Source organism: Calidris pugnax, unplaced genomic scaffold (assembly GCF_001431845.1).
Source record: "Calidris pugnax isolate Ruff unplaced genomic scaffold, ASM143184v1 scaffold113, whole genome shotgun sequence".
Lineage (NCBI taxonomy): Eukaryota > Metazoa > Chordata > Aves > Charadriiformes > Scolopacidae > Calidris > Calidris pugnax.
The window spans coordinates 2,710,779-2,722,406 of record NW_015090879.1 but is presented as its reverse complement, the minus strand read 5'-3'; the positions used below and the strand labels follow the sequence as shown (position 1 = coordinate 2,722,406).

At 51.8% G+C, this 11,628-nt stretch overlaps 1 protein-coding gene across 1 annotated transcript in view; it reads left to right on the top strand.

The window, feature by feature from the left end:
* Positions 1–277: 277 nt before the first annotated feature.
* The window catches only part of GRIK3 (glutamate receptor, ionotropic, kainate 3), a 52,424-nt gene continuing 41,073 nt past the window's right edge, over positions 278–11,628 (top strand). The window contains exons 1-5 of the mRNA XM_014946589.1: positions 278–479; positions 1,083–1,340; positions 2,658–2,839; positions 6,384–6,437; positions 9,834–10,007. Of these exons, the coding sequence (XP_014802075.1) occupies positions 278–479; positions 1,083–1,340; positions 2,658–2,839; positions 6,384–6,437; positions 9,834–10,007 (870 nt within the window). The remainder of the gene's footprint in view (positions 480–1,082; positions 1,341–2,657; positions 2,840–6,383; positions 6,438–9,833; positions 10,008–11,628) is intronic.

The window sequence follows — 11,628 nt, the reverse complement described above, 5'->3', positions numbered from 1 at the left end:
CCCCCCCTCCCCATGGTCTGCCCCCAAAGTTCTATAGGAAGCCACTCATCTCTCTCATAAACGCATTCCAAGACTTTAAACTTGACCCCTGTTAAGCTGGTATTCTGAATGCCTTCATGGACCAGCATCTGACAAAAACCCAAACGTTTTCGTTTTATTTCAGTCCAGGAAATGTCCTGGGAACAAGCCCCGTCCAGCCTGCAAACGCCACAGCTCTGTCTGACAGTTTTCTCATCCTTGCTACACAAGGTTAATAATCAAACTTTCTGTGGCTTTAATGCTGGTTTTGTCCTGTCTTGCAGGAGGAATCTTTGAGTACGCAGATGGCCCCAATACCCAGGTTATGAGTGCTGAGGAGCAAGCCTTCAGATTTTCTGCCAATATTATAAATAGAAACAGAACTTTGTTGCCTAACACAACCCTAACCTACGACATTCAGCGGATACACTTCCACGACAGCTTTGAAGCAACTAAGAAAGGTAAGAGCACAGCACACTTAGCCACTTTGTGGCCATTTAGTCATTAAAAAAGGCATGGTTTGACTTGAGACCCGGCAGCTCATTTTGTCCTGCTCCAGTCAGTGATGGAGATGAGAAGTCCTCCAGGAGCTGACCTTCCGGAGGCTTTTTAATATAAGGGGAACAACTATGCTTTTTTTCCTCTGCAAGCCTCACCAAACTCCTCTCAGTGTTTGCTTCTAATCCTGAGCACAGGTCTGTAGGCCAGGCCTTTGTTTATTTGAGTCTATCCCTGGCAGTTTTAACATCCCTAGTGCAGAAATTTTCTTCTAACACACCCCAGCCATTGTTCCCTCCTCTGGAAACACCCCTGTGCCTCTAACCACCGGTCCAGACCCCCGCCTGCTGGAATTCCTCCTCTTCACTGATGGAATTACCTAATATCTACGCTGCTGTTAATGCCCAGAAGCTTGTCTGTCTGTCTGCTGCCCCATGGTGTGGGTCAGGCTGTCCTGATGACCCCCTCTCCTGCAGCAGTGCCCTGTTACAGCAATGACAGCATCCTTCCTCCCTCCCCAGACGGCACTGACCGCATCCTTCCCTTCCCTCCTCTTCCTCTTCCAGCCTGTGACCAGCTCGCTCTGGGGGTCGTAGCAATATTTGGACCTTCCCAAGGCTCCTGTACCAACGCCGTCCAGTCTATCTGCAACGCCCTGGAAGTCCCCCACATCCAGCTTCGATGGAAGCACCACCCTTTGGATAACAAGGACACTTTCTATGTCAACCTGTACCCCGACTACGCCTCCCTTAGCCATGCCATCCTGGACCTCGTGCAGTATCTGAAGTGGAGGTCGGCCACCGTGGTTTACGACGACAGCACAGGTAGGGAAAGGAGGGGCTTTCAGGGAGGAATCCAGGGGATTATTTGTTGTGGGTCCCATTTAGGAACTTTCTAACAAACCCTTTTAGGAGCAAAATGACCCCCATGCAGCAATCAGTGTGCGGGGACACACCGGTTCCCCAGCGTTGAGGCGAGAGCTGTAGAAGGCTCTGGGACCTCTCTGGAGCATTTAGCTCACAAAGCACGTAGGAAGGGGGGACCCTCAGCACCCTCCCACCCGCAGAGGGTCCAGGGGGGATTCATTGTCTGCTGGGGTGCTCTGGCTCAGCCCGGCCAGATTTGGCAGCGTGGTGCCCGTCTGCACAGGACCCAGGTCTGCAGCTGCCATTGAGGGTGCAGTTTCCCAGCTAAAAGCAAAAGTAGTTCTGGAAAGTTTTTTGTTTTCTGGCTAATTCTATAAAATATAGCTGAGAAAGTTTTTCACATAAAGCAAGCTGTTGACAGTGAAACAAAGCAAAGCACTGCACAGCATTATAGATAAAAAAACCCCCAAAACAAAAGACACATTGGATGGCCTGTCCAACCTAATTCCACTAAACCAAATGGTTTCTTTAGGGGAGGGCTGATGAGAACACAGTTTGACATCCCTGTTTTGCAAATGTGGGTCACAGTATGTTCCCTTCGTGGCATATTCTAACGTATTTCTTCCACTATGCAGAGGGACATGCTTCCCTTTTCCTCCTTGCAATAGGCATCTGCTGAGTTTCTTCTTGCAACAGTAGATACCAATAATTCCTGCTCAGCTGCCTCCAGCACGGCTTTGTGCCTTCTGCATTGAAAAGAAATGAATTCTAAGGGTAGTAAGAAAGTTACGAGTTGTGATTAAGTGACCATTATAAGCTTTGCCATTCATAAATCTAAGCCCAGATTCATTTTTTTCCTTCAGCTGCTGTGCATGGTAAATACCGCAGATTTTAATTTGTTGCATAGCTGATTATCACACTCCGTCCTTTCTCAAGGGCACATTTGCTTAAGAAAATATGTCGTGATCCCAGTGATGTCAAAGGTTAGGACCTGCCTGGTGCAGAGCTGTGCCACGGGGGGTGTGGGGGCTGCAGGGAAACACCAGGAGAAGCCCCCCTGCCCTGAACCACCGCTCTGGAAATACCTGGGGTTTTGACACAGGAAGCCTTGGTTTTGATACGCCTTTAGCACCGGCCATTTGCAGGAGGGAGGAAAGCCTGGATGGTGTTCCCTTAAATAATGTAGGAAGAAATAAGTTTCTGTGCTGCCCAGCCTGCGGGGAAAGGCAGAGTCCTCTGTGACACGGTGGGTTTGTCTTTGTGCAATGCCTGAAGGGCTCATTCGGCTGCAAGAGCTCATCATGGCCCCATCGAGGTACAACATCCGCCTGAAGATCCGCCAGCTCCCGCTGGACACCGACGACGCGCGGCCACTGCTGAAGGAGATGAAGCGGGGCAGGGAATTCCGCATCATCTTCGACTGCAGCCACCTGATGGCGGCTCAGATCCTCAAGCAGGTGAGTGGGGGCCATGGGGGGGCCAAGGAGAAGTGGCCCCCGAGGGCGTACGGGGTGGCCGTACTGTAGGAAGAGCCCCACAGACGGGGGTGCAGACCCTCAGCTTCCCCTCTGTCCACAGCCCACAGCTGCATTAAGAGCTACTGCATGTCTTCACTGGGAGGGTGGTGGAGCACTGGAACAGGTTGCCCAGGGAGGTGGTTGAGGCCCCTTCTCTGGAGATATTCAAGGAGAGGCTCAACGAGGCCCTGGGCAACCTGGTCTAGTTGGGGGTGTCCCTGCTGACTGCGGGGGGGTCGGACTAGATGGCCTTTGGAGGTCCCTGGCCTGGGCAATTCTATGATTCTATGATTCTATGTTCTTCAAGGATGCAATCGGATTTCTGTAGAAAACGTAGTTTTCATTGAAAGACTGGAAGTATCACAAAACGAACAAACGTCACGGGAGCAGACGTGATGGGCTGTTGTCCCTCTTCTCCACCCAGAGCAGGGCTGTCCGTGCCACCGCTGTCACCGCTCAGTACCAGCTGCCCACACTTCCCAGTTTCAAATATCTGCTTTCCCCCCTGTGCTGCTCCATACCCCTGGGTTTGGTTCTACATCCCCAGGCAGGGCAGGGTATAAACCTCTGTGTTTTGGTTCACTATTTCCGAGCTGCCCAGAGTCCGGTATCTCGCTGCCATCAGCCAGCCCCGGGCCAGCGGGCAGGGACGGTGTCTGCTGTCCCCTCCTGAGCTCCATGTGCAATTCTTGGACTTTAAGCCAGATGTCAGTGATTTTCCATTCATTTGGTCTCTCTCCTTTCTCCCCGAGTTCCTCCACTGGCATTTTTCGCAGACCAGAAGGTTTGCTGCTCACCCCAGCTCCTCATTTCCAAGTGCCTTTAGGTCTCAGGGTCAATATGAGGCAGAGGAAAACGCTCTCACAAAGGATGCTGAAAACCAGCTGGTGGAAGTGCTGCACATATCAGCCCAGCAAGACACTACCACATAGATTAAATAAATCCCCTGAAGGGCTGAGAAAGCAAGCACATGGAAAGCGACTTCTCTTGCAGCCTGCTTGATGTAAAATGAAGGGAAGTGCTCAGAGAAATCAGAAAGCCTGGGAGGGATTATTACAGAAAGCAATATATGGGACTCATTGTCTCCTGCCTATTATTTTAACATGCTGGCTGTGTTTGGTGCCGTTCACTTATTATGCAGTTTATTATAGTTTATTGTGCCATCTGCTCTGCTCATCGCTGCGAGTGCAGAGTGAGGAAGATGGAGGAGAGGGGGGACTGGAGGGAAAGAAGTCTTTCTGAGTCCTTCTGGCTGCTTTTTGTCTGTGTGTTGGGCTTTTTTCAGGACCCAAAGCTACGGATTTCAGCTTAGCAATATTACGTAGTGTATTTTTACTCAGGAAAAAAACTGTTAAATATTTTCAGAGTTTGGTCAGGCTCACAAACCCACACCATCCCCTGACCAGCCCCTGCACACTCCACACACCAGTGTGTGGCAGTGGGGGGGCTCTGAGCACTGCGACCCTCCCATCTCTCTGGAGAATTAGGAAGCTCAGAAACCTCATCTTTTCCCAATTTTTCTACCCATATCAAGAAATGCACACACAAGATGTCTCTCTGGACTCATGCTCAAATTTCCACCCCTTGGTGCTGATTTTAACTGGGCATTTCAGGTGACATCAAAGGGTTTGAGCAGCTCCAGCCCGAGGTAGCCCTGGGCAAGCACACAGCATCCAGCCAGCCCACGTCCTGCTCCCAGGGTATTTCAGGTCCCACGCTCCCACAGCAGAAAGGCAACTCTCTGATAATCTGGGCAGCTTTTTTAAACTGGATTAGTAAAAAAGCCTCATGGGTTAGTAATCCATGAATAACAACACAAGAGCTGGCACAGAGATGCAGAGATGACATTGCCCCATATTGCTCCAGTCTGTGTTCCTTGGAGCGACTCAGACATCAAACCATTCATTATTTTACCTCTTGGAAAACAAATCATCGTAGAAACCTATCAGATAGCTAGGCCTGTTCGTGAGGACCTCCCGTCCTACCCCAGCTTCTCCAGCCTCGCTCATTTTTGGTAACTTGTTCAGGCCTTACATCTGTTCTCTGCCTTCCCAGCTCCTCTCCTCTCCTGGCAGCTGCCTCTGAACAGTTGCTGGGCTCTGCAGCGCACAGATGTGCCTGTCTCCACTTTAATGGAGCTCCCAGTTCCCATCCTGGCCATTGCCTGGAGCTTATCCACCAGGTTTATCATTTACTCATCTCCCCACACCCCAGCTGTACCCCGCACACAGGCTGCCAGCTCTGGGAACCCGGGGCTCACTCCTCACAGCAGCTCTGGGCTTTCCATCTGCCACCCATCCGGCTGCAGAACCAGAGCTGGAACCTCTTGATTGACTCTTGATTGGTTTCACATCATCTGATTGATGCCTCACACTGAGATACTGCTCCCCACTGCTCCTGGGGAGAGGTTGGGGGAGCTGCACCCCACAGCCCCAGGGGCCAGGCAGGACAGGGGGACAGGGTGGCACATTCCACACAGGCAGCTGCCAGGCTTCCCAAGAGCATTCCCAGGCCAGAAAACGTGGGATAAAGTTACGCTCTGGAGTTACAGTATCAAGCCTTGTAATCTAGTTCCTTTCCTTTTCCCTTCTTTTTTGCCATCTCACTTCTTTTCAAACTGTCACTTCCTTCCTCGGAGCTAAATTCCGCCCCAGTAATTTTAGCAAGAACCAAGGGAAGGAAACATTTCCTGGGGGAACCTGAAGTCTCTTTCCCGTCAGTGGAGATTTTAAAGTTCTCTTGCATGTTTTCTCCGGAAAACATGCTCTCAGAGTCAGCATGGCAGCCAAAATTGCGGGTGTCTCTTCCCCTTAGCCAGCCACCAGCTCCAAGGTGACCCTCCTCATGGATGGAGCCGTGTTCCCCTCATGTTGTGTAGAGTCTGGACAAGGTTGTCCATCCAAGGTCCCTTCAGCCCGCGGTCCCTCTGCCAGACCTCACTGAACAGCATGTTCTCTCCACTGCTCAGTTATGCAGATCCCAGCAATCTGCACAACCCATCCTCCGTGTTGGGGCTGGCCAACAGCTCTCGGGGCTGGCCCACCATCTCCCAGGGCTGAGGGACAGGAGATGTTCCCACTCCCCATCCCTCTGCCTCTGCTTTTACTGACCCATTTCTAAACCAGGCACCACGTTAGGGTCCGGCTGTAGTGTGCAGGAAGGAGGGACACACAGACAGGAGCTGTATGCACCATTATACAAACAGACACTGGAGGGGAGGGGATGCAGAGCACCAGAAATACACATGTAAGAAATAAAAAGCCTTTTCCTTCACTTCTTAGCCAGTACATGGGCTGGTAACCATACGGACAGGCTGCTTTCTGGTCATTCTGCACAGGCTGATGTAAGGTTGTTCATTGTGTCTGGGAAGGAAAGACAACCCCTTTCTCCCAGTCGTGCCGACAGCAGTGAGCCTTATGTTGTGTGACTGTTGTTATATTCCTGTATCCGCTCTTACTAACCTCCTTTCCCTGCTCTCCCCAAGGCCATGGCAATGGGAATGATGACAGAATACTACCACTTCATCTTCACCACTCTGGTAAAGTATCTCCTCTGTGCAGACACTGTCACCCCCCGCTGCAGAGCCGGCTGGGGAGGGGGAGGCAAGAGAGCGGGGCTGGGGTCGCTCATCAGAGCTGCAGGGCAGGAAGGCGGTGGGGTGGGAAGAGCAGGGGAAAGGGGACCCTGAGAGAAGGCGAGAGCGGGGCTGGAGTTAGATTTGGGTTAGAATCACCCACACTGACGTGGCTGTAGCATCTCTGAACTGCGGCGTTGCTGTTCCAAGGGACGTCAGTCTTTGCCGCGGCTGCCCGTGGACGGGGTCCTCGCTCCGCCTTTGCACAGATGTGGCTTCTGGTTTTATTGCCCCCCCCAGTCATTTTGATCTCCCAGGCGCTGGCAGAGGAGCGTGTGTGTGATTTTGGGAGGCTGCAGTCCCGCAGACAGCACCAACAGGGTGTGTGTTTCCGAGTGTTCACCTCGTGCTCCGCGGGAGCAGCCCCGCTGCCTCAGGAGCTCCTGCCGCAGGTTTATTTTGCATGAGAAGAGCTCGGCTTGAAATTAACTCCACTCCCATTAAACACGGGCCAGTTCTTCTCTGACTCCAGGAGGCGTTTTGGTTTGGGTTTTCTGGCGTGCCCCGCTTGTGTTTCCATTTAGGATGCTATTGTCTGATTTACTGTTGAATTTTTGTGTGATTTTGAAAATCCAATTTATCTTTTTGCCTTTAGGAAAGAAACAGACTAAACTAACCCTTAAAAACTGCAAAATTTATTTTTCAAATGCAAAAGACATTTTAATTACCCCTGCTGCCATTATCTATTCCAGGCAGCTTTAAGCATTTCCCAGATAACCTCCTATTAATCAGCCCCAGCTGAGCCTAGAGTACATTTCATGTGTAGGTACAGCCTGGAGGTGGGAAAAGAAGAATTATAATAAATTAATAGATAAGCAATCACAATTAATGCCACTTTCCTGAAATAACAGTTATATCATGGGAAAGATATTTTAATCTGTCATTCCTTAAGGCAATGTTTTCCTAGCTTGCAATGCATGTGCTTCGGCTTCTGCGGTACTAGACCCATGGGGTGCTAATGAATTAGTCTATTATGTTATACTGAATGTTTCTAAAAGGTCCCCAGTCAATACCGAGCACAGTGTATCAACACTTGGCATGAAACGCTTCAACATTTTGCTAGGCAGCAAGACTACAGTTCACTGACTTCAGCATGAAGAGCCCCATCAGCCTTTTCTACAGTGGAGGAGGAGGAGGAGGAGGAGGAGGGAGCCTTCCCAGCCTCAGCCTAACGCACACACAGATTTTACACCCTCCAAAGTCCCAGGCAGCGACAGCCCCCTGACACTCAGCACTTCCAGGAGTTTCTCAGCAGCTTGTGAACATGAGTCCTTGCAAACACAGGCGTTTCCCCAGCGCCTGCTGTCACTTCTGCCCCTCACAGCAGTTACGGGGGGGGAAGAACCAGGAACCTCATCCCAGGTCTTGAGCAACCAGCAATTACACACCACCCTCCCCTCTCCCCGTGAGTGACCAAACCCAACCAGTCCAGCTCCTCACGAGTGCTGAGTCAGGCATTCTGGTTAAACTCAGTGTACCTGGGGCTCGTGACACGACACGAGTGTGCTCGTGACCGAGGACATCAGGGATTGCTATTCCAGCAGCACTGGACACACACACACCTCCCAGTACAGCCACGGCCACTCCTCCCAGTGACAGCCCCCCAGCCGGGATCCCTCTCCATCCAGGGGATATAAGCATCTGTCTGAGTTAAACAACAGTATTTGCCCTTAGTCACCGTAAGTCATTTAAAAGTCAACATTATGGCCTGGTTTTCACAATGCCCTTTAACAAAAAGGTAGAGGTTTGTACTTGCGATTTTTCAGGGAAAAAAAACCCAACAGCCAAACACCACAGCCCCTGGGCTCTGTAGTGGGTGTGATTAATGGCTCGGTCCCCGGCTGCACCTGCAGCTGAAAACGTGGCATCCATCAGCAGCACGTCTGGGGGGGGGGAAGTCAGAGGCCAGCACTTAAGGAAAAGATCAAACCCCCAAAGCTTATTAAAACAAAACAGCTGTAAGAATTCGTGGCTCTCCCACTGCGAATGGAGTCTCGGTCGCTGGGAAGAGCTGGCTCTGCTGTGCTTTGCTGAGGGCAGTGTTTTAGGACCAGTGCTTTTCCAGCCCCACCGTGGGCAGATCAGAGCTCGCTGCTGGCAGAGGCTGTGTCTGGGTGACCCCATGGTGTGGCTGTGTCCTACCAGTATGGCCACCTTATGCAAAACACCAACAGCCAGATCATACCACGCTGTTTTTAAACTCTTTTTTTTGTAATCCCTTGTAAGAGCAACGAGCATCATTCCCACATTCACTCCCACCCTCTATCACAGAAGACAGTGGCACTGCCTTTCTGCCTCCCCACATTTTTACTGCCATTGATCACTTGCAGCCATTACTCAGGATAAACTCTGATGAAATATGTCCCATCCAAGGAATGACTCCCATTAAGAGGGCATCCTCACCCAACTGCCATTCCCCACCACGTTCACAGATGACCCCCCCCAGCTCAGCTGCCCCGGGTTGTGCAGAGCAGCTCAGCTCATGCTCTCCCCTGCCGCCCGACCCCAGGCTGCTCCACCAGTCACTGAGCACTGAAGTTAATCCCTGAGCTGAAGTTAATATTTAGACGTGCAGCGGAGCCAAGAGATGCATTAAAGAAGCGCAGAGGCCTCCACATCCCCCTGGCTGCTGCCAAGCGCTGCCGGCGGGCTGGCTGCCAGCAGAGCCCGGGACTGCCCCCCCACTCCCCCCCTAGGGCTGGTAAATCGGATAAAGGGCACTCTCATTCACTTGCAGACTGTGTAGGCTGGTCATAATGTCAAGAAATGCGTCTTAGTTCCTCTCTGAGAGCCGTCTGCAAATTGGCATTCTGCATTCAGAGCTGCTCTGTCACCCGCAGCACCCTGCGGGCTTCGGCACTCACAGCGAATTCTCCTCGGAAAGGCCCCCAGGAGCTTCGGCGACAGGAGCTCTGCCGTGTGTCCCCCTCCTTGGTCACAAGCCTCTGTTTTGACAGTTAAGAGAGAGCGATTCTGGTTTTCTCCCCCACAATCCACTTGCCTCCTTTATGCAGAGAGCGAGTTCTTTGGCAGGAGTTTCCCTCTGCGGCGCATGGGTGAACCTGCCCGTACGACACGTGGTCGTGTCCTGGGTGGGTGAACCTGCCCATACAACACCCGAGTTCTCCCACCCCTTCAAGACCCTGCAGGCAGCGCCTGGTGGCACCAGACAGCACAGCCCCCCCAGCTCAGGAGGGCACCCTCCTGCCTGCCTACCTCAAACACAGACGTGAGCCGATGCAGCAAAGACAAACAGAGCAAAGCTAAACAAAATGTTTAAACTAGTTTCTCTCTTTTAAGGATCTTTATGCATTAGACCTAGAACCATATCGCTACTCTGGGGTGAACCTGACCGGCTTCCGGATCCTCAACGTGGAGAACCCGCACGTATCCTCCATCATCGAGAAGTGGTCCATGGAGCGGCTGCAGTCGGCGCCCAAGGCGGAGCTGGGGCTGCTGGACGGCGTGATGATGGTACGAGAAGTTTAAACACAGCACGGGGGAAGTCTGGGGGGCAGACCGGGGCGGAAGGGGAAGGCAGGAATGTTCATTAAGGGCTAAGTGTTACCGTAATTGGTTGTCATCCCAGTGACAACTCATCCCAGGTGCCTTTTCCAAGGTGGCTACTTGAATTCTTTAATAACCGCCCCTCAAGGACAGCGAGTGCCGCTGGCGGATGCCCTGAACCCCCCTCCTGGGTTAACTCCCACCTTTTGCAGGCCCAGCTGCCACGGATTTGCCTGTTTTGAGAGAGCATGTCCCTTCCCTCCCCTCCCTTCTGCCAGTGAGAAGATGCCACCATGTCCCCGCAGCCCCCAGAGCAGCCCAGCCCCAGTTCCCGGGCACTGGGAGCCCAGCACTCGGTGGGACTGGGCCAGGCGATTCCCTGGGATCCATGCAGGGAAAAAGAGCCAAAGGCATGCCCAGAGATGGGGTTTGCTGCAGCTTTGATGACTCCTTTAGGGTCTGATGGCAGCTCTGCTCCGCTGAGCTCCTGCTCGGAAGGTACGGCACCTGCTCGCCCATCTGTGCCCCCCGCCAGGCTGTCCCCGACCCCCAGAACTGCTGACTGGCTCCTTCCTTCCCTCTCCCTTCAGATCTGCCAGAAACCCCCCCACAAGTGGCAAAGCCTCCCAGACTTTCACCTTGAAACGGCTCCTCGTATCCCTCCTCTTTATTTTTCCTTGGAGGAGGGCCCCATCATCCTCATTTCACCCTGAAATCACTGGGAGACGTTCCTGTACCCACGAGCACAAGCCCACGGGACACGGGTCGGGTCCCTGCTCTTCGTGCCAGGGTGCTGCAGGAGGGCAAGGTCACGGGCAGGGCTGTCAATGCTGCAGGATTTTCTCCACGGCCACGTCCTGTTAGATATTTGCCCAGTTATTTGCTGTATTATTGCGTTTGATTGTGTTTTATATGCTGCCGCTACACTCACATCTGGTTTGTAGCTCTGTGAAGCCGACGAGTAATGTATTTTCACTAGAAGGACTGACCATATCGGAGTGAAAAACAAATCCAATTCTTTTGATCAGTGTTTGGAGATGAGATGGGGCATCTCAAATTGAATCTAAAACCATCACATTATACGGAACAAAAAAAGAAGTTCTCCCTAGTTCAAATCACTGAAATGTGGGAAGATGTTACAAATCTGTGAGGTCCTGATTTCAGTGACAGTTTGGGTCGTATTGGAAAATTCCATGCCCAGGGACAAGCCGTTTAACTTCTCTGTTTCTTATTTCCCCATGTACAAAATAGCATGGACTATATGTTCTCATAGAGGCTTTTTTTACACTCAGACAAAGCAGACTAAATAAGAAAATTTTGTTACTATCTTCTGCATTTAGAAATAGCGAACTGCCTTCTTTGACAATACAGTCGTACGTGCCCCAGAAAGGGAACAGATGCACACAGAGAAATGACATTTTCCCCATCTCTGCTGAGGCTTTATCACGTGCAGAGCTCTGGGTCCTGGGGATGTATTTTGGATGAGGGGTCACCCGGAGGTTTAGACAAGCCCCGTGTTAAAGCACAGGCGTTTACACCATTTCTGGAGACCCAGGGGTCTCTGAGAGCCCAGCCATTCCTTTGGGTG